The 27,253-nt window shown below is 38.0% G+C and overlaps 1 protein-coding gene across 1 annotated transcript in view; it reads left to right on the top strand.

Moving 5' to 3' along the window:
* Positions 1 to 26,765, top strand: part of MYO5C (myosin VC) — a 33,729-nt gene extending 6,964 nt beyond the window's left edge. Inside the window, exons 8-41 of the mRNA XM_058811737.1 lie at positions 372 to 479; positions 1,005 to 1,111; positions 1,765 to 2,030; positions 2,447 to 2,528; positions 2,854 to 2,994; positions 3,638 to 3,763; positions 4,381 to 4,464; positions 5,261 to 5,395; positions 5,728 to 5,825; positions 7,102 to 7,188; positions 7,274 to 7,385; positions 8,290 to 8,501; positions 9,698 to 9,863; positions 10,210 to 10,356; positions 10,937 to 11,101; positions 11,328 to 11,421; positions 11,992 to 12,055; positions 13,090 to 13,270; positions 13,837 to 13,930; positions 14,813 to 14,876; positions 14,964 to 15,044; positions 15,429 to 15,609; positions 16,441 to 16,540; positions 17,292 to 17,343; positions 17,549 to 17,714; positions 17,964 to 18,066; positions 18,738 to 18,827; positions 19,770 to 19,924; positions 21,043 to 21,132; positions 22,316 to 22,466; positions 22,874 to 23,156; positions 24,174 to 24,348; positions 24,872 to 24,952; positions 25,205 to 26,765. Of these exons, the coding sequence (XP_058667720.1) occupies positions 372 to 479; positions 1,005 to 1,111; positions 1,765 to 2,030; positions 2,447 to 2,528; positions 2,854 to 2,994; positions 3,638 to 3,763; positions 4,381 to 4,464; positions 5,261 to 5,395; positions 5,728 to 5,825; positions 7,102 to 7,188; positions 7,274 to 7,385; positions 8,290 to 8,501; positions 9,698 to 9,863; positions 10,210 to 10,356; positions 10,937 to 11,101; positions 11,328 to 11,421; positions 11,992 to 12,055; positions 13,090 to 13,270; positions 13,837 to 13,930; positions 14,813 to 14,876; positions 14,964 to 15,044; positions 15,429 to 15,609; positions 16,441 to 16,540; positions 17,292 to 17,343; positions 17,549 to 17,714; positions 17,964 to 18,066; positions 18,738 to 18,827; positions 19,770 to 19,924; positions 21,043 to 21,132; positions 22,316 to 22,466; positions 22,874 to 23,156; positions 24,174 to 24,348; positions 24,872 to 24,952; positions 25,205 to 25,357 (4,394 nt within the window). The 3' untranslated portion in view covers positions 25,358 to 26,765. The remainder of the gene's footprint in view (positions 1 to 371; positions 480 to 1,004; positions 1,112 to 1,764; positions 2,031 to 2,446; positions 2,529 to 2,853; positions 2,995 to 3,637; positions 3,764 to 4,380; positions 4,465 to 5,260; positions 5,396 to 5,727; positions 5,826 to 7,101; positions 7,189 to 7,273; positions 7,386 to 8,289; positions 8,502 to 9,697; positions 9,864 to 10,209; positions 10,357 to 10,936; positions 11,102 to 11,327; positions 11,422 to 11,991; positions 12,056 to 13,089; positions 13,271 to 13,836; positions 13,931 to 14,812; positions 14,877 to 14,963; positions 15,045 to 15,428; positions 15,610 to 16,440; positions 16,541 to 17,291; positions 17,344 to 17,548; positions 17,715 to 17,963; positions 18,067 to 18,737; positions 18,828 to 19,769; positions 19,925 to 21,042; positions 21,133 to 22,315; positions 22,467 to 22,873; positions 23,157 to 24,173; positions 24,349 to 24,871; positions 24,953 to 25,204) is intronic.
* The last annotated feature ends 488 nt before the right edge of the window (positions 26,766 to 27,253 follow it).

The raw sequence follows: 27,253 nt of genomic DNA on the forward strand, positions 1-27,253 counted from the left end.
CACAATCAAGTACCTGAGTGTCTTTGGAAATCTTATTCTCAAAATTCCTGTAGTGACAGATGACAGCTTAGGGACTTGATTCATTTATCTACAGAGAAGCAGGTAGAAGCAGAATTTGGGTGTACGTTTACAGTCTCCGTTCCAGTTTGTTTATTAGATGGATATTAAGATTTCTAGGAATGATGAATTTGTGTCAGCTTAACTGAGCTGGGCACATGGATTTCCCTCAGAAAAAAGAGGACCTCCAGCTCATCATTGAAACGTTGTCATCTGACAGCACCTTTAATTTTTTCGTATTACAGAAGTTTTAACAAGTGCTCTCCCCAGTCCCTAATTTTTGCAGAATTACAAGATTTGCTTCTTTTCTACAGGAAGCGCAGAAGAGTTTAACTACACACGAATGGGTGGCAGCACTGTAATAGAAGGGGTTGATGACAGAGCAAATATGGTGGAGACTCAGAAGACATTTGCCTTACTGGGTAAATTCTTAGGGATGCATTTTCAGTAGATTTTTTTTTTTTTTCGTGAAATGAGCAAAGGTTTATTGTTTCTGAAATATCCAAAATGTTAGTAGTAATTACCAAAATAGGTTTTTTCACAGCTTGTCCATTGTGGTTGGTCTGCTTTTGAAGTGCTGGGTAGGAGCAATTAGCAACTGGTGTTAATTGTTACTGGTCAGAAGCATTGAGGACTGGAGTCTGCTTGGCCATAAACTAACATGCTGTGGCAGAAGTGGAATTGGAAGCTTCTTTGCCCCAGTAAAAGCTTATGTAAAAGCTAAATCAGACTTGAGCTGGCGCTTGGGGAGGTACAGGAACTTATGCCCAATCTATCATCAGATCAGACAGGCAGAAAATTGGCAGAACCAAGGATTTGCATCCTACTCTGCAGAGATGCTGTACAATTCTTGGCTGCACAACAAAGCAGGTCACCCAGCATTGTTCTGCTTTAATTAATTGTGCTGTTTCTGTGTATTTCAAATAATCAAGGAATGGTTTTTTTAGGTCTGAAGAGGGATTTTCAGATGGATGTTTTTAAAATGCTGGCAGCAATCCTGCACTTGGGCAATGTGGAAATAGCAGCTGTTGGAGATGAAAGATCATCCATCAGTGTAAGGAAGTAGCTCACTCAGATACCAACATTTTCTATTCTATTTTATGCCAGAAGTGCTTTAGCAATATTTTCTCTCCTCTCTGGGGCTCAGAGCAGCATTAAATCTGGTGCACTAAGCTTGATTGATTTCTCCATCTCCATCTGTGTGGAACAGCAGTGAGTGTTCACACAGATGCTGTTCTGTGCCCAGCTTCAGAAAGTCTTAACAAAAGGCAAAGTGTGGCTAAGAGTACTCCATATCCAATTGATCCACAGCTGCTGGAAAATCCATTTTGGAACTCTCTGCAGGATGCAGGAACCAGAGCATAGTCAAAGCTGCTCAGAATGTTTCCCAGCAAGCTATGCAAGTCTAAAAGGCAATAACACCTAAAAATAGACCAAAGTAACTTTCTTTCATGGTCTTAATCCAAAACATCTCATCCACTCCAAGTGTTTTTCTTCTATATCAGGAGTTCTATCTAGTATTATTTGCTTTAGCTCATCTTGCTATTTTGCCAGATGAAGAAATAAATACAGCCCTTTGCCTATGTAAAACTAAAAATCATAGCTTGGTGGCAGCAGAGCAAGGATTTCACAGTTAAAGAATTAAAAAGTTAAAGACAGCTGAAGAATTAAATGTACCCTAATAATATTTATTGATCTTCTTTAAAGATGGAAGACAAACACCTCAGTATATTCTGTGAGCTTCTGGATTTAAACTGTGACAAAATAGCGCGGTGGCTGTGCCACAGGAAGATTGTCACCACCTCAGAGACCGTGGTGAAGCCCATGACAAGGGCCCAGGCTGTCAATGCCAGGGATGCCCTGGCAAAGAAGATCTACTCCCATTTATTTGACTTCATCGTGGAAAGAATTAACCAAGCTCTGCAGTTCCCTGGCAAACAGCACACCTTCATTGGTGTTTTGGATATTTATGGGTAAGAATGTCTCTGGAAACAGAGTGCCTTTTCTTTGGAGTAGATAAAAAGGCACTTCTTTGTGCTGGTAATGAATTTGGAGGGCTTGTTTTACTAAAAGGTCATGGTCATATAAGTTCTTTAGCACTTGGTAGAAATCCTCTGCTACTATAAATACCATATTTTTTTTTTTGTGAATGAGGTTTAAATTTAGCTTCTGACATGATACTTTTATATTTAACTCTGGATTTTTAGCTTTATTATGTCTGCTAACATTAGCTTTTAGAGAAGTTTTGAAATTTCTTAGCATCTTCATTAGTCTTACCATTAGTTAATTGTCCTAGAAACATTAGGATATCTCCAAAGAGTTTCAGGGATGCTGCCATTTGATTTTGATGTCAAAGGATTTTTTTTTTCTTATTTGAATTGTGTTTCAGATTTGAAACATTTGATGTGAACAGTTTTGAACAATTTTGTATCAATTATGCTAATGAAAAACTACAGCAGCAATTTAACCTGGTATGTTCTTTTTTTGTTGCAGTTCTTTATCTTATTTTGCTTCAGGGTGGATATTAGTAAATGCTATTTGTGATTGAGTGATGGATATTTCTGGATAGTGACTATCCACTAATAAATAAAAATATTTTATTTTTATATGTAAGCATAGGTACACATATATAAATGAAAATTTAGAAGTTTATTTTCTTACAGACAGACATACAATATACTCCAAAATATAACTTTTTCTCTCTTATGTATACAACAATTATGCACATGCAGACACTGTACTTATTTTCCCTTAATTGTAACTTTCTTTATGTTTTCATAATTTTTGCAAATCCAGCATGTCTTTAAACTTGAACAAGAAGAATATATGAAGGAAGATATCCCATGGACTTTAATAGACTTTTATGACAACCAGCCTGTCATTGACCTTATTGAAGCTAAAATGGGAATTTTAGAACTTCTGGATGAAGAATGCTTGGTAATTTAATATTTGCTCATTAAAAAAAAAACAAACCAACAACTATATAGATTTTTACAAGTGGGGCTTGTAATCCATATTTTACCCTTTTCAATGGGAAATAGAGGATTTTCTTCAGAAAAGGAGCATTAATGTTTGCCCTCTATTTAGCAATCTTGACTGTAAATTACTTATTCTGTTGTATCTTATAGTATTAAGAAGCTAAAGCTGGATCTCAGAATTCAGCTGGAAGTGGGGCAGCAGCTGGAGCTCCTCCCTGTGGGGCAGGGCAGGACTGGAGCAGGCTGGGCAGGAGTGCAGTGGGATCCTCATCCTTCCTCCCCTCCTGCACTGCAGGGCAAACAGCAGTCTGCTGCTGCTAGTCCTGCCCCAAGCAGGAATTTGGACTGCTCAGTCCCCAGGGAGCTCTTCCACCAATATTTTTTTAATTTAGTTAGTCCACATATCACTGCTTTTGATACAAAACCTTGTGGATTAATACAAATTTCTTTCCAAAAGTTATTTGCTACTGGTGGGTCTGAAGAGGCAAGAACTGGTTATCAGGCCTTGTAATTCACTGTATGCAGAGTGTTTATTGCCATCAGCAGCTCTGCTGCTCCAAGAGCCCAGTTTGTTAAAGAGATTGCCCTTCTTATTCTTACAGTTGCCTCATGGAAAAGATGAAAACTGGCTTCAAAAGCTGTACAATAATTTTATCAATAAAAACGCACTTTTTGAAAAGCCAAGGATGTCAAACACTTCTTTCATCATTCAACACTTTGCTGATAAGGTACAGTGTAAACAACCCAATATTGTTCCCTGTGCTTCTAGCAGTTGCTCATTCAGAAAAAAACAAATGTAGGAAATAAGATATATTAGCCACACCTATTTGGAACTTCTATAAAATTGATCTCCAATAGTGCTATTTGTTTATTGGTAGTACTGCCTGTAACATGACATTTAAATGTAAGAAGTCCTTAAGATAATGAATTTAAGAGCAGAAAAATAAATCATCAAGATAAAAAGCAGAAAAATAATAGAATGTATAAATGGAACAGTTATAGTTGTAGCTCATAGACATTTTAGTCTTAGTTATTTACGTTTCACATGTAGTATTCCTTTTTGCTGCCTTGATTTGAAATCATAGAATAATGAAGAAAGGAGGAAAGAAGTTCCTAATGAAGGCAGAAGGATTTGGATTCTGGCAGTTTCTCCTGCTTCTAAATTTTCAGGATGCATGTGTGTAATCTTGAGATAATGGAATTAGGAACAGCAGAGTTTCAGTCATCATGTTTGAGATTAATAAAGAGCTCTTGGCTACCACAGCTGGGAGAGTAAAAATTATTGTTTTGCCAACTGTTTGCTTATGTGTTGCTGAAAAGTTAATGATTTCACCTGTTTGCACAGGTAGAATATAAATGTGAAGGATTTCTGGAAAAAAACAGAGATACAGTACATGAAGTATTGATTGAAATCTTGAAAGAGAGCAAGGTTTGTGACAAACAGTAATGACTAATCTTCTGAATACCTGATTTTACTTTAATTAATTTATTTAATATTATAGAACTGTATATTTTTACCATCAAATAATATACAGGATGAAAAAACACAATGTTCCACTTCCTTCATATATGTGCATTTACTTTGCTAGTTATGTTGGAGTTTTCTTTTAATATCTCACTTCAAGAGCATTTTGTAATCCCTATAACTAAAAAGCTTTTTTTTTCCTCCTGTAGTCATTACATGCAGCTTTGATAGGGGGTTTATCATTAACAACTGCCTTTGTTTATTCTTCAAAAGAGATTAGGAGAATGCCAGGGCAAGGAAAACATCAGGTGTCTTATGTGTGCCTGCCACTTCCCACCTGCTTGTCCCTTTGAAGTCTGTAGCCTTGAGACTTCAGGATTATTCTTAAGCTAACTTCGTCCGACCTGAAAACATATTCTTAATTTAAATTGCATATTGTGAAAACACAGCCTTAAGTGCTCTTATTTTTAGCTCTGCTCTGTATTTATGTCCATATTTGCTTATATTGAAATAGCTCTTGAAGGCTGCTTTCACAGATGTTGAGTTCTGTGTGTGAAATGTGTGAGTGCTGCACAATAGACTCAGAATCATTGCAACTCTTTTTTCAGTTGTTGTTTGTTTGATACCCAGTTCAAAATCCTGCAATACCTGGCCTAAGTATTGAGGAGTTTGCATTTTATGGTATAGTAAATGTAATTTTGATTAAAATGATGCTGCATTTACACGGTGTTTAATTCTGGTTCTTTCACCACACTTTTAGTTTCATCTGTGTGCAGATTTTTTTCAAGACAGTCCAGTGTCCATCTCACCTTTCAGTTCAACTATAAACATCAAATCTGCCAGACCTGTTCTGAAATCACCCAACAAGCAGCTCCGGACCACTGTGGGCAGTAAGGTACCCCCCAAACCTGCTATTCTGTGGTGTTTGCACTTGCTGGGAAATGCTGGGCAGTCTGACACTGGCTTCTGTCACTGTTCATGGGGGACTGTCCAGTTCTCAGGACAGCAGGAGCCACAGAGCAGTGCTCCAGGTCTGGGTATAAGAGGTGTGTTTATTTTATATATAAGAGGCTGTTGGGTACAGCCACAGTCTTCAATTTCCTGCATTTAAGATCTAAACCTTATTTTCCAGTGTCCAGCCAAAATCTACCAAATAACTAAAAGACCAAGACTGACTTTTTACTGAAATGTCTCATTAGCAAAACTCTTATGTCTTATATTTTCCAGTTCAGGAATTCTTTGTCTTTGCTTATGGTGACACTCAATGCAACCACTCCTCATTATGTGAGATGCATAAAGCCAAATGATGAGAAATTGCCTTTTGAGTAAGTATGTTAGTTTGTTCAGCTTGGTTTTCTGTATCACTGTAGTGGTGTGTCAGCAAGCTAAACTCTTATTGTGGAGAAACTTCCCATACAGAACATGGTTTTCATTTCCAGATAGCTGAATTTGAAAAAAATATTGTCTTCTTACAAAAATTGAATATTTAAGTGTCATTATTGTTACCATAAAATTTCTTTAACTTAATAATTTTCAAGTTATATACTAGTGCTTGTGTATTTGTCAGGACATTTTATGTAATTTTATGTAACTTTTATGTAATTTTAATGTTTTAATACAGTCATATGTGGCAGATAGTTTTCATAGTTCCTGTGAGCAGATGGGTAACCACTAACCTGTGAGTAGGAGTTAACTTTGATGCAGCTGTTGGTCTCTTTTTGGGCAGACCTGTGGAAGCACACTGATGTCAGCCATACAACTTCCAGCTGGCAGGCAGTGCACTGACAAATGAAATTAAAGCCTTTATCTTATATGAGTAGGAGGGAAGAGGCCAGCTTTGATTCTAAATGCAATCTTTTAAGTATGTTAGCTCATTTTCTGTAGCCAGACAAAATCTTTCCATGCAAAACACGTTACTGCTGATATTATATCACTATCACTGCAGTGAGCTCTCATGATCCTGCAGTGAGGGCAGAAATTGCTTGGATAATGTAAAAATATGTCAGAATTAGACCAGAAGAGTGCACCAAGAGCTTCTGAAAGAATGCTGTAGCCATCTGCCAGCCACAGGGCTCTCCTGGCTAGTACTGCGTTGACACTGGTGGTGTGCTCTGTGGGCAAATCAGCTCTGGTCCAGAGCAGGAAAGGGACTTTCCATGCCTTGTGTTTGTAATTTTGAACCCAGGTTATTAATGAGCAAGTCCAGATTTATTCATAATGAATGGGATAAAAAACGCCTGGTGAGTTTCTTCCTAATGGGCTGTTGAGGGGGTTTATTTCTGTGTATGTTTTGTGTTGAGAGTGGAACTATTCTTTACCACTTCCTGCTATGAACTGCCACAGTTAATACTGAAAGGAAATAGGAATTTTAGTGAGATAAATAAATACAGTCTTCCTTTGGTTTTGAGAAAGAAACAGAAAACCCAGATTTTTTAATATATTTATCTTTTTAATATGTGGTATGGAGTAAGACACTATATAAGAAGCAGAGAGCTTTGTGTCCTATGAGCAGAAATACAAATCCAGTTGGTAGAATGGTTCTAATTATTATAGCATGGCAAACCCAGCAGAAATGCAAAGTATAACACTGCTTTTTTTTAGGTTTGATTCCAAGAGAGTTGCTCAGCAGCTGCGAGCATGTGGTGTTTTGGAAACGATTCGGATTAGTGCACAGAGCTACCCATCCAGGTAGGGATAGCAGTGAGCCCCCCTGTGCCAAAAAACACCTACTTGTCTGTTAATGAAATTAATTTGTTAACTTCTAATTTTCCAGGTGGACTTACATTGAGTTTTTCAGCCGTTACAGCATTCTTATGACACAGCAGGAGCTCTCCATAAATGACAAGAAACAGATTTGCAAGATTGTTTTGCAGAGGCTGATCCAGGTTGGTTTGTCTGCACCAGCCAATAGACATATTACAGCATCTATTAGTAATAAAAGGTCTCTTTTGTCGAGGGTAGTATCTCTCCTCAGGCAGGAAAGGTATTTACATTATTGCTGTTTTTCCTGATTTACTGTGCTGTAAACAGGCTTGTGGGTAAGTAACCTTGTGCTGTGACTGTCATGATGTGGCCATAGAGAATTTAACCACTCTGTGCTTAATATTGTCACTTGCAAAATGGAAGAGATCCTGTATTTATAAACCAGTAAACAGTAAATGTTATACATTTGTCAAATATTACAAGCACAAGGTGGGTTTTCATGGTGGAATGCAGCTTATTGGAGAGCTGTTCAACAATCTGCTATTTTGCACATTGCTTCTCTTTGTTAGATGAGCCTGTGGTGGTGAGGCTGGTCCTGGTCAAGGACTGAGCTCAGATTCAGAGATGTGTGACACCAAACACAGGCACACTTGCTGAGTAGCCCTGGCACAGGTCAAGAGGGAGAGCTGGAACCTAAAAGTAGCCTCACCCCAGGTTTTTGCTCACACAGCTCACTGGTTCCAGGCTAGAAAGGTGCATCAAAAGTTGCTGCTGAGCCCATGGAACCAGATTTGTAGGAGGAGGTGAAGAGGTTGCTTTTAAGGCCTTGATGATAAGTCCAGAGCCTCCCTTTAATTTTAGATAATGAGTGTACAACTTTTGCTGTTGTTCTCTGTGTCTTTCCTGCTAAGTGGGTTTTCCCCCTATGTACTGCTATCTGCATAGCAGGCAGAGAGGATATTCTTATTTAGGAAGATGGTGTCTTGGAGCAGAGCTTGCCTGAAGTGACAATTTATAAAAGGAAGAGAATATCTGGCCTACAAAAATAAGCTAAAAGCTTAACAAACCTACTGTTTTCTCTTTCAGGATCCTAACCAGTATCAGTTTGGGAGAACAAAGATATTTTTCAGGGCGGGGCAGGTGGCTTACCTGGAGAAGCTGCGCTCGGACAGGCTGCGGCAGGCATGCACGCTGCTGCAGCGGCGCGTGCGGGGCTGGCTGCAGCGCCGGCGCTTCCTGGCCCTGCGCCGCGCGGCGCTCACCGTGCAGCAGTACTACCGCGGGCAGCGCACCGTCAGGTACCCACCCCTGCCTGCCCGCCCGGGCAGCTGGTCCTGGGCCTGCCTGGAGGCTCACACAGGGCCAGCTACTGCCCCAAGGGGAGGTTTTATCAAAGAGCAGTCCAGGTTTTATCGCTGGCTGGGGGCTGTGTGCCAATCACAAATGGGACGGGACTGCTGGGAACGTGCCTTGAGCTGTTGTATTTTCCAGCATCAGTCTCATTGCATGGTTATGACAATGGGAAGATGCCAGCAGCTTACATCCCAGGCAGCAGACCAAGAACTTAATGTTACAATTGACTTTAGAAGTTTTTTGACCGATCACACAAAGCAAAAGCACATTGACAGTAGTTCCATCCAACCACTATAAGCACACGTTCCTTCGGTTAAAACAAAGCTTGCTTATTTCAAATACAATACCTGCTTGTAAGCCTTAAGACACAACACACAGATCTCCATTATTAAGCTTAGAACTTCCTAATATCTCACTAGATACACTTTTCTGCAGCTTAGGGAGCTATTCTAGACCAGTGTTAATACAGAGACCATTGTTCTATTTGTCCTTTTCTACTTCTTACATAATTTTTCTGCTGACCAATCTTATGGCTACTGCTTAACTCTAATCAGAGTTCTGCTGTCTCTGAGGCCTGCCTTTTGCAGCTTTCCCAAAACCCTCTAATTTTAAGGATACCCACAATTGTATTTCCATTTCCTCTTGATTGTAATTATGAAATTGAACGTGTTCAAATTATTCAGCTGATATGAGAGAAGTACCCCAACAGGTTTCCAGCTACCAGATCCCCAAGAGGCCTGTCTGCCTGTAAGCTCAGTCCTTAGCTGATAATAACTGTCCCAGTTGGGCTTTCTGCTGAACTTCAGAGCCAGGGAAGAATCCAGGGGTGTATGGATTAGTGTGGACAAATTATTGCAAAGAAAATTCACCAGGCATTGTCAAAGCAGAATGAAAGATGGCTCTGTGTAGGCTGGGAGGTTTTCATAAAGAGACAATCAGAACAAATGCTTGTGGACACATTTAAAAGTTGTGGGTAACTCCCTCTCCTTCACTTTAGTTGAAGAGCAAGCTGTGTTTTTGATAATGGATACCTGATTTTGATATCTCCTCTTTTTTTGTGTGTGTGTATGCAATTTGACTGACCAAAGCAATGAGCATGAGAAATCCAATCTAAGTAAATTTTATTGTCTTTTGAATTAAGGCAAGCTATAACTGCAAGAAATCTGAAGGAAACATGGGCAGCTATAGTCATTCAGAAATACTGTCGGGGTTACCTCGTCCGTAGACTTTGCCAGCTCATCCATGTGGCTGCTGTAACAATCCAAGCTTACACGAGAGGATTTCTAGCAAGAAAAAAGTATCGCAAGGTACAGCCTATCAAACATCTGATTTCAGTAACTGGAAACAACTCGTGCTCTGTAAAAAAGATGAACACAATAGCAATTATTCCTATACTTTACCTTTTTCATGTCTGGTTCTCGTATCTTCTGCTCTGTTTTTTTAGTTTTTGACCAAGATCTCTGTCTCGTTTATGCTGGGTGCAGACCATTTATTGTGATTACTACAGTGATTTAAATGTGTCTGCAGTCTGGATATTTCAATATTTGATATTTCCTTGAGCTGCATTGTCCTCAGCAGTGTGTAGACTCACAGGCTGTTATAATTGCTGTGGATTGAGCTAATTACAGAGGGATGCTAATCCTTTGTTTAAAGATGCGTGAGGAGCAGAAGGCTGTGGTTCTGCAGAAGTACGCCCGTGCGTGGCTGGCCAGGCGCAGGTTCCAGAACATTCGGCGCTTCGTGTTGAATATCCAGCTCTCATACAGAGTCCAGCAGCTGCAGAAAAGGATAGAAGAACAGGTGAGGGGAAGCAGTCAGCTTCTGATTTGTACTAAGTTTTTTATCCTGTCTGCTCTAGTCAAAGATGTTGAGTTGAGAGGACAGGAGAATATGTAAGGGTTATGGTCCTCTATAATAAATTACTAGGCTTTCTACACCCAGGGTAGAAAGAGCCATCTAGGGTTTCCTTGTATTTTTGGGTTAATTATGTAAATCAGAAGAGTCTGCAATTACCTTTTTGGTTTTTTTTACTGTTTTTTAAGTCCATCCAGTCTCTGGATGGGGTTGTTAGTGTTAGGATGAAGGATGTGCAAGATATTCCTCTGGTACAACATGTTTTGTAACTTTGGGGAATTCAAAATTATGTTTATTTTGCAAATTATTTTTGATAGCCATTCCAGCCAAATAATCTTTAAAATGGTAGTTTTCATCTTGTTGACAGAAACAGTCCTGGGTTGAAATAATCATGACTGGGTTGAAATAATCATGACTGAAACCATGGGATGGTGAGCAGAAGTAGGTCAAGTACTCCCTTTAAAATTCTATGGAACAGTTTGACTGCATTTTTCTGTTCCCTTTTATCCTGTCCTGCTCATTGCAGAGTAGAGAAAATCATGGCTTGCTGGAACGATTGACCAATCTGGCTTCAGCTCATATGAATGACGTGGATACAATTCAGAAACTTGAATCAGAACTCGAAAAATTAACTGCTCAAAAGAGAACATATGAAGAGAAAGGGAAAAAATATAAAGAGGACAGTGAGCAGGTAAATTATAATTGCCATTTGTGTGCTTTTATTCTTAATTAATGTTTTCAGTTACTGAATTTATCAAATCCATGATTTGAGAGTTTTTAAGTAACCATACTCTTTTGTGGGGGAGGCAGCAGGAAAGGAAGAGACCCCATTTATGCTTCTTTAAATGTAAGATCTTCTTAGACCTCTTTCTTCCTCCTTTGTAATTTGTATATTTGCTTACTTTTTGCCTGTACAGAAAATCTTTAAACTTGAGAATCAGAATAAAGAATTACAAGAACAGAAGGAGACCTTAGAAATAAAACTCCAAGAAAAAACGGAGGAAATGAAAGGTACAATAACTAAAGGGAGTTTCAAAGGAGTTATAGTGGGGTAAAGTAATTTTTTCAGCAAAAATAAATTACTTTTGTTCTAATAAAAGCAATATAAATGCTGAAATTGTAGTAAATTTCAAGTTGGTCCTTCTGTTGCTTAGAATGCATAGCACAAGTGTGCAACTTCTTTTTATTTAATAGTTAAATTTGTTCTTTCATTATCAGGACCTCTCCTCCTGTTGCATGTCCTTTTTCATACACATGTACTCCTGCAAAGTGTAGCTTCATCCTTGCTTCCTTTAATACACTACTTTTAGGAATCTAATTTCAAAGGACACAGGCACCACATGAGATCAAGTATACTTTAGATGAATAATTGCACAATTTGGTGCTTCAGAATATTTTTGTTTCTATAGCATTACTTAATAAATGTACTGTGATAATTTTTGGCACTTGAGAGACTAATTTCAGCCTCGGAATATGTTAAGGATTACTTATTAAAACAAAACTTCACATCATGGTTGTGCTTTTTTAATAAATGACACAGTTACATGAAGGTCTTAGAAATATTAAAATATTTTTTGACAGAGAAAATGGATGAGCTCACACAGCAACTCTTCAATGATGTACAAAAAGAAGAAAACCAGCGAATGTATGTAACCTGAGTTTTATTTCTTTGAAACAGCATTCATTTTTTCTTTTTCCCTACATTTCTTTCTCCTTCTGCAAGCGTATTATGCTGGCATCAGTCAGGAATCTGTCCATGTTCTTGGGCATTAGTGCTGGTACTGAAGTACTTCATGCAGAGTTTAGGAAAAGCACATCCTTGTTTGTGGGTGAGTCATATGCAGGAAATCAGACTGTTCTTGCTTTTGCAATTTCTTGTCTTTTCTTGTGTCTCTGAGAATTGAAGGGCAACTCTGGTGGTAATGGTTTCTTTGGAGATGTCCTCAGAATTTGGTCAGGAATGGAAGAGCAGCTGATGGCCACACCAGTCAGAACTCCTGAGAACTGAATATGAAAGGACAGAATGGAAGGATTCAGTGTGAGGGAAAGGCAGTGTTTGTAAAGGACATTCAGTTAAAAATACAATGGAAAATCTTTTTTTTTTCCCCTTTAGGTATTTAATTTGCAGTAAAAATCCTATTATTAATCAACAAACGGCTGTTGCTTTCAGCATGCTTTTCTTGGATCAAGTGTTTATTTCCCAATAACTTTTCCAGTCCAAGACAGAGAACCTTCAGTACCAGAGAAGTGCTGTTCTCTCAAGTGTGAAGAGAGCAATCAGTCACTGCTCCTGAGGGCTGGAAGCTCTGTGGTGCTCCAGCTCAGTCTGATTTCTGCTGCCAGTACCCTCAGACTACATTAAGAGGATTTCTTTTCCTAGTATTTCTGGTTTGCTCATTACCTGTGTGATGCTGGAAGCCAATCCAGCAGAAATATTCTGGAAACTGTAAAGGAAAATTGAATATACTAAAACTGTAAGAAAATATAGGGATGTTCTCCTCCCATTATCATCCATTATGTGGGTGGGTTCTGAGGATGTACGATGGCATTTTCAAGTAATTATGGTTCATTTAAGTGTTCTTCAAGGAAGTATGTCCTTCAAATTAAAACTAAAACAAAGCCCACTTTTTCACTTATGAACGTAGATTAATAAAATTACCTTTTCATTGTGTGCTTTAGGATACTTGAGAAAAATTTCCAAAACCAGAAGCAGGACTATGAAAAGGAGATTGAACTGCTCAAGGGAGAAATTAAGATCTTGAAAGAAGAAAAAACTCAACTACAGCAACAAATTCAGCAAGAAATTATCACTCAAGACAGCTTGAAAATGGAAGTAGGACAGCTTACAAAACAAGCACAGGTAAAGCATGACTCATTTCATTTTGGAGTCCTTGCTAGAGAAAGCAAGTGGAGAATGTGCATGTTTTGTTTATAGATTATCTTCACTAATTTTTTTTGTTTCCAGTCCATTTTAGAAGAAGCTGTAGTTAATAAGCTGTATTTGGTACATCACTACATTGCATTGTTTTAGTGTAGTAGACAATGCAAGTTAGTGCTTGCAGTAACAAGTGCATGTTTTCAAGAGTAATTGTGCTTTAATATTTATAAATTTGAATATATAGATCTGTTTTCCCTTCCATTTTCCTGAGAAAGTATTCATTTCTTAGGGGATTTTCCATACATGTAGTTTATAAATTAAACCTTAAATTACTGTAAAGTTACATTTTTGTTCTCTGAGTCAATTCCATGGCGCAAACACCTTTTTTTCAGTACCTCACATTACTGTTCTGCTCTGATGCCTAAGAACACAACACATTTTACGCTTTTCACCTTATTAACTTGTTCTTAATTATAATTCTGATTTAACTGATACTCTGCCCTCGTCATCTCCTCCTTGTCTCAGTATATGATTTCTGTTTGATTCAGAAAATACCTGAGTTGCAAAAGGAAATTGAACTTCTTCAGACACAGAAACTGGATGTTGAAAAGCAGGCCCACTCACAGAAGAGAGAATTGAGGGGTAAGCTACATACCAGACAGTATGGAATTCTTAAATGCAGTTGAGCCAGGCCAGTTTAAATTGATCTCTTCAATGTCAGCTATGACAGAACTCCAGTTCTCTTTCCCATCCCATGGTGGTTTAATTCCATCCATCCATATGTATATATATATATATATATATATATATATATATATATATATATATATATATATGCAGTGTACAAAGGTCACTGAACACTAAGATCTGGGTTTCCCTTTGAGGAAACTCTGATTGATCCCTTTCCCTTTGAGGAAACTCTAATTTCAGATATTTCTCATTTGTGTTTAGAAATAAATACTAATGATTTAAACTTCACCTAAAATTTAAACTTCACTTAGAGTTTAACAAGGACCCAAAAATGTGTAAACAGTATATTATCTAGTTTTCATTCGTCCTGTCCTTTGTGCTAGGTCCAATAATGTCAAGTATGCTTAAATAACTTGCTGATTTAGGTTCTCTTTGGAAAAATGTACTTAACAAGGACTACTATTGTGAATTTTGTTTAATGATAATAATGTCAAAGAGCAAACCTGTATTTGCAGCATTTAATGTAGTAACCTAGCACAAGATGATAAATCATCTGTAGAACTCTAGGAGTTGCCCAGATTCAGACCAGGAAGATGTAACTTTGCACTGAAAGTTTAGAAAAAAAAATAGTATTGGTGGTACATCAACCTAATGCTCCTACATGTCCCATAGTAGAACTGAGTCCCTCGTAGTATTCCTGTGGTAAATCAGATATATTTACTGAGTACCAGGGAAGAACCTTGTTAAATTTAGCAAGAGGATGGTTTGATCCTTATAATGAAACATGCAGAGAAAATAATGAATTTTATAAACTTTGTGGGGTTTTTTTTCCAGAAAAGATGTCAGAAGTTACAAAGCAGCTTCTTGAAAGTTATGATTTTGAAGATGTAAGAAGCAGGTAATTTTGCTTATGAGACATCTTCAGAAAAGCTTAAGAAATGCATTATGGTCATCTGCACACTAATGGTTCTGCCTTGCATTCTAGACTCTCTACAGAGGATCTGGAACACTTAAATGAGGATGGAGAACTGTGGTTTGCTTATGAGGGCTTGAAAAAAGCCACAAGGTTAGTTCAGTTCTTCAGGGTTTCCAAAACTCCAAGCTGTGACCTAGAAGATAAATCATGTGGGTAACAAATTTTACAGTGCAATGCTGAACTTCTGTTAAGGAAATGAACAAATACTACATTATATGATGAGCTGAGCATATAAACTCAGAAGCTGAATAAACTTCTACCAAGCCAGTGAGATAAGTATGGATGTATCAGTCAGGAAAATGTGTTTCCTCTGAGATATCATGCATAACTTTCAACTCCTTTAATGCACAGGTGATGTAATGGAATATCTCTGTGTTAATCACAGTACTTTGTTTTCACTTTGTATTAAATTTGACCCATTTAATCAAGGTCATTCTACATCTGCCATGTTCTTTCTCCTTTTTGTTTTAACAGAGTATTGGAAAGCCATTTCCAGTCTCAGAAAGAAATATATGAGAAGGAGATTGAAGGTTTGAACTTTAAAGTTGAACATCTTAGTCAAGATATTAATCATCTACAGAAATTATTCCGAGAGGAAAATGACATAAACGATGGCATTAGGCTGGAAGTTAGCAGGCTGACTTCAGAAAATCTGGTAAGGTCCAGGTGCAGAAGCACAACCCAGATGTGTTTGTGGCTCTCCAAATATCATGGGCATGTCTTTGAAATCTCAAGGCTCAAACAAATAGGGCCATGTAAGGTGGCACACCCCTGAGGCTCCCTCTCTGCCTGCTGGGGTGCTGTGTAAGGAGACAGCCAAATTTACTGTCTGAGTGTCCAGCCTGCTGGGGCAGCCTCACAGAGACTTTTTGCCTTTTCATTTGCATGAACCTGATTTGAGATTTTTCTCTGATGCCTTCTCAGAGTTCTGAGGCTCTCCCCACCAGAGGGCAGCTACACATTCCAAAAGCAGCTACAGGCACGGCTGCAGAGCCTGACACCTGGTGCTGTACAAAACTGTCTGACACAAGGAACTCGTGCTGTTCCAGAAGACAGCACATGCCATATAATTTTTTGAAAAATAATCGAGGAAATATTTTCAAAAAAGAGTTACAAAAATCGAAAATAAAAGGAAAGGTTATTTATTATATTGTTTTTGTAACTGTTTTATGGAATGTTGAGGGGGTTTTTTCACTGTTAATTGAACTAGGGAAATTAAAGTCATAGTGTAATTTCCTTTAAACTAGAACAAAACAATGGTAGTAGTGGGAAAGTCCAACAATTTGATTAGCTCATTATTTAGTTTTTAAGAGTGGCCAGCAGAAGGTGCCTTCAGAAAAGTCAAACAAGTCAGGCAAGCAAGTTAAACAAGTCCTCTGGTTTGGACTATTGGCAGTTCAGGGTCATGGGGTGACTTAGGAACTACTGAAGGGATTTGAAAAGAAGGAATGTGCTGAAATATACAAATCTCCTTTTTCTCTAAAAGGTAATCCCAGATCTTAAGCAGCAAGTTGCTGAACTTGAAAATCAAAAATTAGATCTTGAAAACCGTCTTCAAGAGCAGACCACAAAGTTGAAAGGTAATGGTCCCACTATGGTCCCGTCTTTCTGTTGATTGAGGTGAACTTGATGAATTCCCCAGAACTGAACTTCTAAATGCTGAATTAATATTCCATCATTACTTCATTGCCTTATTACTTACTTTCTTATTAGTAAAATGGAAGAAATGCAATGAAAAATATGTGTTATATCTCTTCTGAAACAATAAGGTACATACAAATATGTGCTTTTTTTACCTTTTTGAGGTCATTCAGTCTGGGTTTTGGAACTCTCCAAATGTATTCCTTGGGGCTCTGCTAAGAATATGTGAAATGAAGTATGTCCTTTGGAAACAGTCATAAAAAGAAAGATCATTTGGAATTGGAGGCATACTCTATGAGGTAGACTTGAGAGAATGCTGCAAAACTCAGAGTGGGAGACAGAGGGAAAAGTTCTTCTCAATTTAGGAAAGCATACCCTGCTGAGGATTTGGAGTGTCTGTAACTGCAGTGTCTTCCTAGGCAACTGATTTAAAATTTATGAGTAGTTTTACTGCCAACTGCAAGAAGTTAGGAGTATCAAAATCTTCATCCCATATGATTTTCTGTGTGGTATGGAGTAGTCCCATATTTCTCTGATACATTATCTGGCAGGTCATTTCATTTCATTAGATGGAACAAAATTATGAGTGTATGAAAGATTTACTGAATACTAGTACTGAGCAGTAAGTACCTTTGATTTTGTTGTTTCTGTTTTGTTTTGGGTTTTGCTGCCATTTATTATTGAAAAAAATGGCAGAGATGTCAAATCGACTGCATTATGAGCTGGAACGGGACAGGACACAAAAACGGTAATTTTAATTTTTATTTTTTTTTTTTAAGAAAAAAGTGTTACTACACTATAAGCTGTAGTAACAGAGTCACTTAAACTCTTAAATTACATTCCACTTAAGATTTGCCTTAGAGTGTTTTGTACAGTTGATAACTATTGGACAAGTATGATCTGACTGTGCTTTCACAAAAGATTAAGAGACAAGACTTCTTACCTCTTTTTAGAACTACTGAGGCCCAGAATGAAGTAGACATAAAAGAAAAAGAGAGTCTGAAGGACACAATCCAAGGAATTGAGGGGCTGAGCAATGGTTTGATGCAAGATGAAGTCCAGGGTGAACTACAAAGCAAGATAAAGCAAGTGACAACTCGACTCGCTGTGGAAAACATGGTGAGGAAATGAAATTGTCTTTAAGAAATTGTACCTGAAATGCAGGATAAAAATAATGAAATTATGATTTTGTGGTATGGATAGGATGTTTCTTCAATTAATTTAGGGAGAAAAAAAGATATGAGGGTGTTTCTTCCAGCAGATATAAGTAGAAGCACATCATAATATTAATTGTGGCAATAACATGAAGCAGTAGAAAACATTTTTTGATTATGTTTACTCTGAACTCACTGACTTTGTTTATTACAGGATCTTGAAGAAAAGCTAGACATGAAAGACAGAATAATAAAAAAATTAGAAGATCAGATCAAAACTCTGACAAAGACCATTGAAAAATGTAAGATATTATTATGTGATTTATTTTGTTTAATAGCTTTGAATGCTAAGTGTCTGAAGAAAACATATATTTTTAAGCAGGTGGAGTTTGGGGTGGAGTTAGAAATTTAATACCTCAGAAAAATGTGCCAGGGGAATCATCAACACAAATTGCATAGAAGTCCTTTCCTGGTTGTTTGTTTTTTCCCCAGCTAAATCATAGGCACACAGGGACCTGGTCTAGATAATAAAGATACAGGGGTAAGGTCCTGCCAACAGCAGTTAATGCCCACCCTCACACAAACTCTCTGAGTCAATGTTAGTTCTGCATCTGACAAGGCTCACCCATGAGCCTTCAAGTGGCAGGTGATTCCTGATGTGAAGTTAGTCTGTACAAAGCTCTTACAAAGTAATTCTTCACTGCAGGATGCTCTCAACAACATTGCAAAGTTGTCTAATGTAGAGGTGTAACTTTGCTGTTTATTTTTTCTTATTTTTGCAAGTAATCCCACTGAATCCAGTGAAGCTATTCATGAATAATATAAATGTTACTTAACTCATAATGCTCGGAGCCATAAGATAAGAACATTAGTGTGTGCTGTCTTTATTACAGAGAAAACTGCTTTTCTCCAGTAGTTTGTTCTACCATGACCATTAGCTTAACCATTAACCTGGCAGTAACAGTGCTTTTGTGTTTGACAGCTGAAGCCCTTGTGCCCACTGTGCCCAAAGAGTACATTGGAATGATGGAGTACAAAAAAGAGGATGAAGAAAGGATCATTCAAAATCTTATCCTTGGTATTCTAGTAAAACTTGGAATTTCATAAGTCATCAACAATACTCAGAACATTGTAACAAAAACTACATGGCACCATATTGCACTTTCATGCAAAGTTGCCTTTTTCCCCGTTCTCTTACCACTAGTACAATTTGTACTGCTCTCTTTCCAGTACCGTATATTTCAATTACAGAATGCTTTATCTATGTAAAAATTATTTTTCTGACTCTACATAATGCTGACTCTGTTGCCTTTCTTACTATTTATCCACCTTTAAAGCTATAAATCCCAAGAGCACATCAGGGACTTCAATTTACTTTCTTCCTGGTCATCTGCTAAGTCTGTAAGTCACTGTGCTTATATCCATGTGTGATGGTTGCTCTCCTGTCTGTCCTTGCCATGTCTTCCCTTCACTGAAAGGAACTGTACTTTGTTTGTCTTGTAGAAGGATTTTGTCCTTCATGAGAGCTACTTGACAATATCAGTCTTGCTGCCAAACCAGCTTTTCTCATTGGCTTACAATTAATAGTGAATTTTACAAATTTTCCATGTACACTTGTACCATTATTAAATTAACAACACCTGCCTTTTCTTCTCACTTCCTCACTTTTGAATGTCAATATTTTTGTGAACAAAGGTGTGGCCCTAAGCAATGCTGGAATTTGGTGGGGCATCCAATTGGTAGTTAAATGTAATTTGCTTTTTGAAGTTGTCATGCCTGGCATAGCCATGCTAGACCTTAGAATTTGCTACAATACTCTCCTACCACCCAAGAAAATATAATTAATACTCATATGTGAGCAATATTGTTACAGAAGTGGTCAGAAACAAGAGATTAACCAGTAAATTGGTTATTATGTGACTGGTCACTGCAGAAAGGAACATGCTGCTTGTCTTTTTTGGAATGATACACAGAAAACTGGATTTTTCCATAATAAAGCAGATGACTCTCCTCCATGCAGATTTGAAGCCCCGTGGAGTTGTAGTTAATATGATTCCTGGCCTTCCAGCTCACATCCTGTTCATGTGTGTGAGGTATGCAGATTACCTGAACGATGCTGACATGCTGAAGTCTTTCATGAATGTAACCATTGATGGCATCAAGCAGGTTGTTAAGGTAGGAGCTATGCTTGATTGCACTGTACTGTGCTTTTTGATTTTTAACACAAGGTTTACAAATGCATGCGTGGTACCTGGGGAATGCCAACACTTCCACTTGCTGATATTCCTAGAAGGGAATGATAATGATTAGTGACACTTTTTGAGCATGTAGTAGCATCCCTGTAAAGTCTCCAGCTGAGGTTCTGCTGTGCTGAACACAGAATCCACAGAATGCATTAACAGAAATTATTTTTATCAGAAGATGTTGACAAAATCATTTAAAGCACTTTACATTTTACAATGAGTAGCTAATTAGGTGAAGTGCACCTGTGCTTTCAGCACTGTTCAAAGTCAGAGGGACAGAAATGAAGGCTGGTCTGTCTGGCAGCAAGCTGGTAGTGGGCTCTGAGGAGGTGTTTGCACTGCTTGGCTGCTGGTGTAATTCAACATGTCACCTGTACTGCAGCACTAGAACCGAGACGATTAAAATCAAATTGCCAGCCCATGTACAAAATTAAATTATAAACAAAAATTGCTATGCTGTATGCAGAACAAATTCAGCTCTGTGAGTGCTTTGTTATGGATTTATAATGTAATGAAACACCAGACACAGGGAGGAAGCACAGGCAGGAATGGACTGTGGTTTATGCAGTTGAATGTGTTGTACAGAGAACCTGTAAGTTTGTACACAAACAAATTTATAGCACAGTTTATCCATTAGAGAAGCTTGTGTTTACTTAGCTAATAAAAATAAGAGATAGATAGTTAGAACTGTGTTTTTATAGTTTTTGCAGTGGAGTTTCATTTGTGAATGCAGGTGTTGTTCATACTTCTTTGCAGGAAGCCCTCCAGCACACTACATATCCACAGGAATTGTAAAACTGTTTGTTCAGGCTTATTATTTAGCCTGTCTATTAAGAATACTTAAGCAGTATTTACCAAACAAAGAGGGATCTTTGCAAAATGTTAGCCTGAAAACAGAGCAGGATTTGTTCAGCTCCTTTTAGATGCTTTGTGCTCCTTCTGCTATAGATAGACTCTGTTATACCAATGCTGTAATGGTCTTAAGTTTAATTATTGAATTAACCTTGTGAGACAATACCATAGTAAGACTGCTTTACTTACCATTTTCAGGAACATTCAGAAGACTTTGAGATGTTGTCCTTTTGGCTTTCCAACACATACTATTTTCTTAACTGTTTGAAGCAGTACAGTGGGGAAGAGGTAGGATTGATTTAATAAAGTAATTCCATTACTTTTGACAGATTTTAGTTGAAATTTAAAATAGCATTAATTAATAACTATTCACCAACTCACCAGTGTTCCTTACAGGTATTTATATATTCACATTGCCCTGCAGTGGTGTTATGTGTCTTATACAAATAGTAAGACAGTACAGAATTAATGGATCAAGGGAAATGAAAACATCAAAGTGATAAAGTAGGTTAAAGTCATGACATGGAAACTGCAACTTAATTTGAATCTTTCCACATGAGTTTAATTTGAGCTGGACTTCAGATATCTGACCATGTATATATATAAAACAGCTTTGCTATTTTATAATTAGGGCCATTCAAATATTTACTGATACCAAAATAGAAGAAAATCTCTGGAAAGAAGCAAAACAATAAACTTTTCCGGTTTTTTTCCCTTATTTCACTTGCTTGTTTAAGCTAAATCTCATCCTGAGATTCAAGTTTTTTTTCATTCTTTTCAGCTGGAAACTCTTGACTGTATTTTTAAGAGGTTTTATAGACTTGGGTGTCCTGAGCTGGGCTTGGAGTCGCTCCCTCTCGTGGCCACAGCGGGGTCACTCAGAACCCAAACCTGATAAGCTTTATCACCAACACTCTGTGACTGGGGTTGCAGCAGTAGGGAAAGCTCTGAATCCAGACTTTGCTTTTAATCTGTGTTCTAATGAATATTAAACACCTCACACAGGTTAGGATTCGGAGTAGACTTTTGAAGTCAGAACTTTGCAAATGAAAAGTCCAAAAATTATATCCCTTTGCAACAATACGGCATAAATGTTTTTGTTTGCCATTATAGCTGAAAGAGCTGTGTTGTTGGCTTTTTATGTTTTTTGGTTGTTTTTTTTTTTTTTTGGGGGGGGGGGGTAGTGGGTAGGGCAACAAGAGGAGAACAGGGAGGGTTTGCTTTCTGTTTAAGAGATCTGGGAGTTGCTCCAGAGTTCATTGACATCTATGCGTGTCTTTCCTTTGGCTTTAGGAGCTAAGCAAACGTCAGCTTTAACTGGAAAATTAAGTACAGGAAGCACCCATTGAAATTAGCTTTGACTCATTCTGTGTTCAGCCAGAAATGGAATGAGTAACTCCAACACATTGCAGTAACAATTTATAATTACCACATTATGTGATTTCTAATTCTATTTACTACTCACTTATAGGAATTCATGAAGCATAACACTCCACGTCAGAATAAGAACTGTCTGAAGCATTTTGATCTCTCAGAATACCGGCAAATTCTCAGTGATTTGGCCATTCAAATATATCACCAGTTCATTATTGTAATGGAGAACAACATTCAGCACATGATTGGTAAGACAACAGCAATCCAAGAGCACCTAAATGTGACTCGTGAAGCATATGAGGAAAGCTCATTCAGGGAGGCAGAGGGTGGGACAGACTCCTTTCTCCTGATATTTATACTGAGATGTTCCTGCATGTGTGCTTCTACACATACAAATTTCACTGAATTGTATATTCCCAGACTTTTTCCTCAAAACTTCCTAGTTTAGGATAATGCTAGGAATCTGAGCAACATCATACAAAAAAAAAAAGGCTTTTTAAAAATTGTGTGCTCTGGAAGCCTTTGTCAGTATCTTATTTTTCTGTTATCAATTAACTTTTAAAAGATCCTGAAAGTAGGTTTTGTTCAATAATTAATGTACTGAAAGGAGCCTTGGGAATTTTGATTTCATCAGTTATTTTCTGTTGTATTTCAGTACCAGGCATGCTGGAATATGAAAGTCTTCAAGGAATTTCTGGCTTGAAACCTACGGGGTTCCGTAAACGTTCTTCCAGTATAGATGACACGGATACCTACACCATGACCTCTATCTTGCAGCAGCTCAGCTATTTTTATAGCACTATGTGTCAGAATGGCTTGGACTCTGAGCTCCTAAAGCAGGCAGTGAAGCAGCTTTTCTTTCTGATTGGAGCTGTCACCCTCAATAGTCTCTTCCTCCGCAAGGACATGTGCTCCTGTAGAAAAGGAATGCAGATAAGGTAAAGCCAGTAAAGGTTCCACAAGCCTGAGAATGAATTTTTAACACTTGTATGTAATGTTCTCTACCTCTAAGTCGCTGGATATTCTGTGACCATTCTGCTGGAAGTAGCCAGTTTGTTGTTGTTTTTACTTCTTTTGGAAAATCAAATCTTCGTCTTTTGGGCTGAGCTTTCCCAACGTGACAACTGTAAATTGTTCTTTCCATGGAAACACTAGTGGAGGAAAAGGCAGAGAAAATTACAGTCAGAAGCTTAAAGTCAGGCATGGTTAGGATTCTTTCCATGCTAGCTCATCTGTGATGTGACCAACGGTATTTTTAATTCTTTCTTACCACGGTGAACAGGTGCAGTGTCCCAGGGCTGGCAGGGATACAAAAGCTGACTTGCATGTTTCATGCTCTGTGACAAGACAGGCACTGGGACAGAGCCTTGGAGGGTGTAAATTGAGCATCATCTCTCCTGTTGCAAGCATCAAGGAAATATGCTCCTAACTGTTTGCAGAAGAAACAGTGCATTTGTTTTCCATGAGTCAGTCTGCAGGCTCAGGGGAAGGAAAATCAGTAAAATCTTGGCCCATCTGGGAACATTATTAGAAGAAAGCTGATCATCCTTTATAAGCCCGGCCCTGCTTTGCAACAGCAAAGATTGTTCTCATTTCCTGTACATGCTCAGTTGCAAATAAATGTTTTAATGCCATACAGTGCAGTAGACAATGCCAGTATATGTTAGTAATTTTCTGGAAACAACAGCTAAACTAATAACTCGCTTTCTATTAGCCAAGCTTTAAAAAATAGACAATGAAGAAAAAATAAGAATTGAAATATAACAAGGATTTAATTTATAGTTAAATAAGCTATTAATTGTTTGATTTTTATGACCTGCAGGTTTGTTTTCAGCTTAAAATATATTAATTTGAACACAAAATTAGAAGAATCTTTCTTCCTTAGCAGTCTTCAAAGTAACTTGCTTGTCAAGGGGAACCTGACATTTCTGTTCTTTGTTCATGGTTTAACCCAGATGTAATATCAGCTACTTAGAAGAATGGCTTAAGGACAAGAATCTTCAAAGCAGCAATGCCAAAGAAACGTTGGAGCCCTTGTCTCAAGCAGCCTGGCTCCTTCAGGTTAAAAAGATCACAGATGATGATGCCAAGGAAATATGTGAACACTGCACCTCTCTTTCTACTGTGCAGGTAATGAGCCATCTGTTTTCTTCTGGCAGCACTGATTGCAGAATCTTAGCTATCTAAAATAATTTGTTGCAAAAAGCCATTGGACTTCCATTTCATAAAAGTAGCATTCTTCAGCATTCCACATCATCACTTGTTAAATTGAAATTTTAACTTCTTATTCCTGATTGCTTTGAGCATTTTAACTGCTCCCATGGTGAACGCTTTCCTGCTTTGTTGTATCCCACATTTTTGTTCCACAGTGTATTTTTTTTTTAGTATGTCACAGGGGGTTTTTTATTGTTTCCCTTAATAAATTCAGCTTTTTCTACATCTCCTTGATCTGCTGACACCTCTGGAAATGAGTCATAGCAATCATCATATATGTAACAACTCAGTAGGTGACAAGTCAAAATTCTCTCTTTACTGCAAAATGTTTTATTGAAACCTTAATTAAATATCAGTAAGAATGTCATAATAATGCTTACTTCTTTTTGTCTTCTCCTTTTTTATGACACACTAAAATAATCTTTTGTAATTTGAGCAGATAGTTAAGATCCTGAACTCATACACTCCAATAGATGACTTTGAGAAAAGAGTGACTCCATCCTTTGTTCGGAAGGTCCAGGTAAGAGCTGCCCCTGCTGTTTCCATATTCAGCTCACAGGGTGCCTCACACACATGAGTTTTGATGCTTTACAGTTGTACTTGGCCTTTACATCACATTATTACTAAGTAGCTCATCTTCTAGACACTTGAAAGTGATGCAAGCAAATCTGCATCATGGAAAAGCAAGATTTGCCATGGGAAGAAAGCAATGTGCTGGCTTTTCTTTGATTCTTAATTCATTGTTTTCACACTCTTTCTGTTCTGCTTTCAGGCTATGCTAAACAACCGTGAGGATGTCCCACAGCTGATGCTTGATACCAAGCATCTCTTCCAAGTGACGTTTCCTTTCACCCCCTCTCCACATGCTTTGGAACTGATACAAGTCCCCAGCAGCTTCAAACTTGGCTTTCTCACGAGGGTTTAATAAAGCCAGTGAATTGGTATTTCCTCAGAGACTCTATAAAGACAGCAGACTGTCATGGTTCATTTCACCAGCTGCTGGATAGTATGGCAGTGTGCAGTGAATTAAGCTGTTAAAAACTTCTTCCTTGGTCAAGACTTGAAGAGTAGGAGTAATTTTGTCTTGTTATTTCCTTCTCCCTTTTCTTACTCTTCTTCCTTCATTTCAGTCCTACAAGAATAACTTTATATCATCACCTGGACACAAAGCTTACCATACAGTTTTAGTCCACAGTGACAAGAAAAGCATTTATCTGACAAGTTTGCATTGCTGCCCTGTCAGCAGCAGTCAGAGGGGAAGACTGGCATGTGATAGATGTTACTGCTTTACAATTTTCTTTGCCTTTGCTTCCTGTAATAAGAGGGAGTTTTTTCTTCCCAAGGCAATTCTGTTCTTTGCCTTGATATATTTGAGACTGGCTTTCACCTTTCTGTGAAGAGGGGAACTGAGATCAATCAAAGAGAATGGCTGTTACAAACCCACAATGTCTTTTTGTAGGCAGGGTGGCTTGGCTCTCTGAGTGCTTGCACTGCAGCTCAGGCACAGCTCCTTGGCCAGAGCAGGGACTCAGGAGCTCTTCTTGGAGACAGCTTTCAGTTCTGTTCTCTGCAGTGCCAAGTTTGGATTCAGTATCAGTTATTGTAATAGAAAAGTTAGATATAAAATTCATGCTATGATCCAGGTTTGAAGTACAAGCTTGGTTCTCTGAAAGGCAGGAGTCATCTCCTGGTTTGGTTCCATCTGCAGTGCAATGTACTTCAGAATACACACTGAGTATGCACACAACACCTTTCTGCCTTTCTCATTTTAGTGGTTTCCCTCCTCCAGTCCAGAGACTGAATAGGAGCAGATGCAGCAACTGTGGTCTGGTGTTAATGATAAACCAAGCTTAATTCCTTACATTTCGCCTTATTATTTAAGTAATTTCACTTGCAGTATCCTTAAATGCAGAAATGGCTTCCCTTCTGCTTTGTTCAGCCTTCTCCCTGTGGTCAGGGAGTAAAACATAACTTTATTTAGTTCTGGACCCTGTCAGAACAGCAGGGGAAATAGCATTCACCTCACCACAAGGGTGACTGTCCTTAAATAAGTAACTAATGCTGGGTTTCTACCTACTCTGTTTGCCATAGTTATTGAAATCAATTACTAAGGCTCTGAAATAGCTAAAGGAATATAATATAAATAGCTAATGAATTGAGTTAATTTAAGGAAAAATGTCTTTGATTGTTTTTTGACTATTACTACAGTGTTAGTACTTGTTTAATTTCACAAACTACCTTTAAGTATAAAGAGAGAATAATTCTTGCTATTTAGTGTTGCTGGTGCTTACCGTGTACAGTGTCATATTCCTCATGATATCCACAGAGACATAGTCAAAATATATGAAGGAAACATTTTGTAGTTTGTTCAATAACAATAAAAGCTGTACAAAAGATAATACATGTAGGTAGACTATTTTAACCTGTTAAATAAAGTAGTTTTAAATCAATTTGTAGTTCTTTGTGTGATGCAATAGTTATGTTTCCAGTATGGAATCATTTGGAAGAAGTTACTTGGAACTACGTGAACAGTTGTGAGTGTTGTACTGCACCAGAAACATTTATTTAATTTAGTTGCTTTGCTGTAACATTGTGTCTCTTCCTGTCAGCATTGTGTGCTGTCCTTGGCTCCTCATGAATTTCTGGAAATAGTTTAATGGAAGCAACTTTTGTTGCTGCAAATTGTGCACAGGGGTTTTTTTTGCAGCTCCTGGAGCTGTGTGTCTGTTACCTGGGCTGATGTGAGGGAAATCACAGCCCACCCTTGCATCCACATCACAGAGAAGTGTCAAGGTGCTTGTGCTGTTGTGACAAAAAATTG

The sequence above is a fragment of the Ammospiza caudacuta genome, chromosome 10, assembly GCF_027887145.1.
Source record: "Ammospiza caudacuta isolate bAmmCau1 chromosome 10, bAmmCau1.pri, whole genome shotgun sequence".
Classification (NCBI taxonomy): Eukaryota; Metazoa; Chordata; class Aves; order Passeriformes; family Passerellidae; genus Ammospiza; species Ammospiza caudacuta.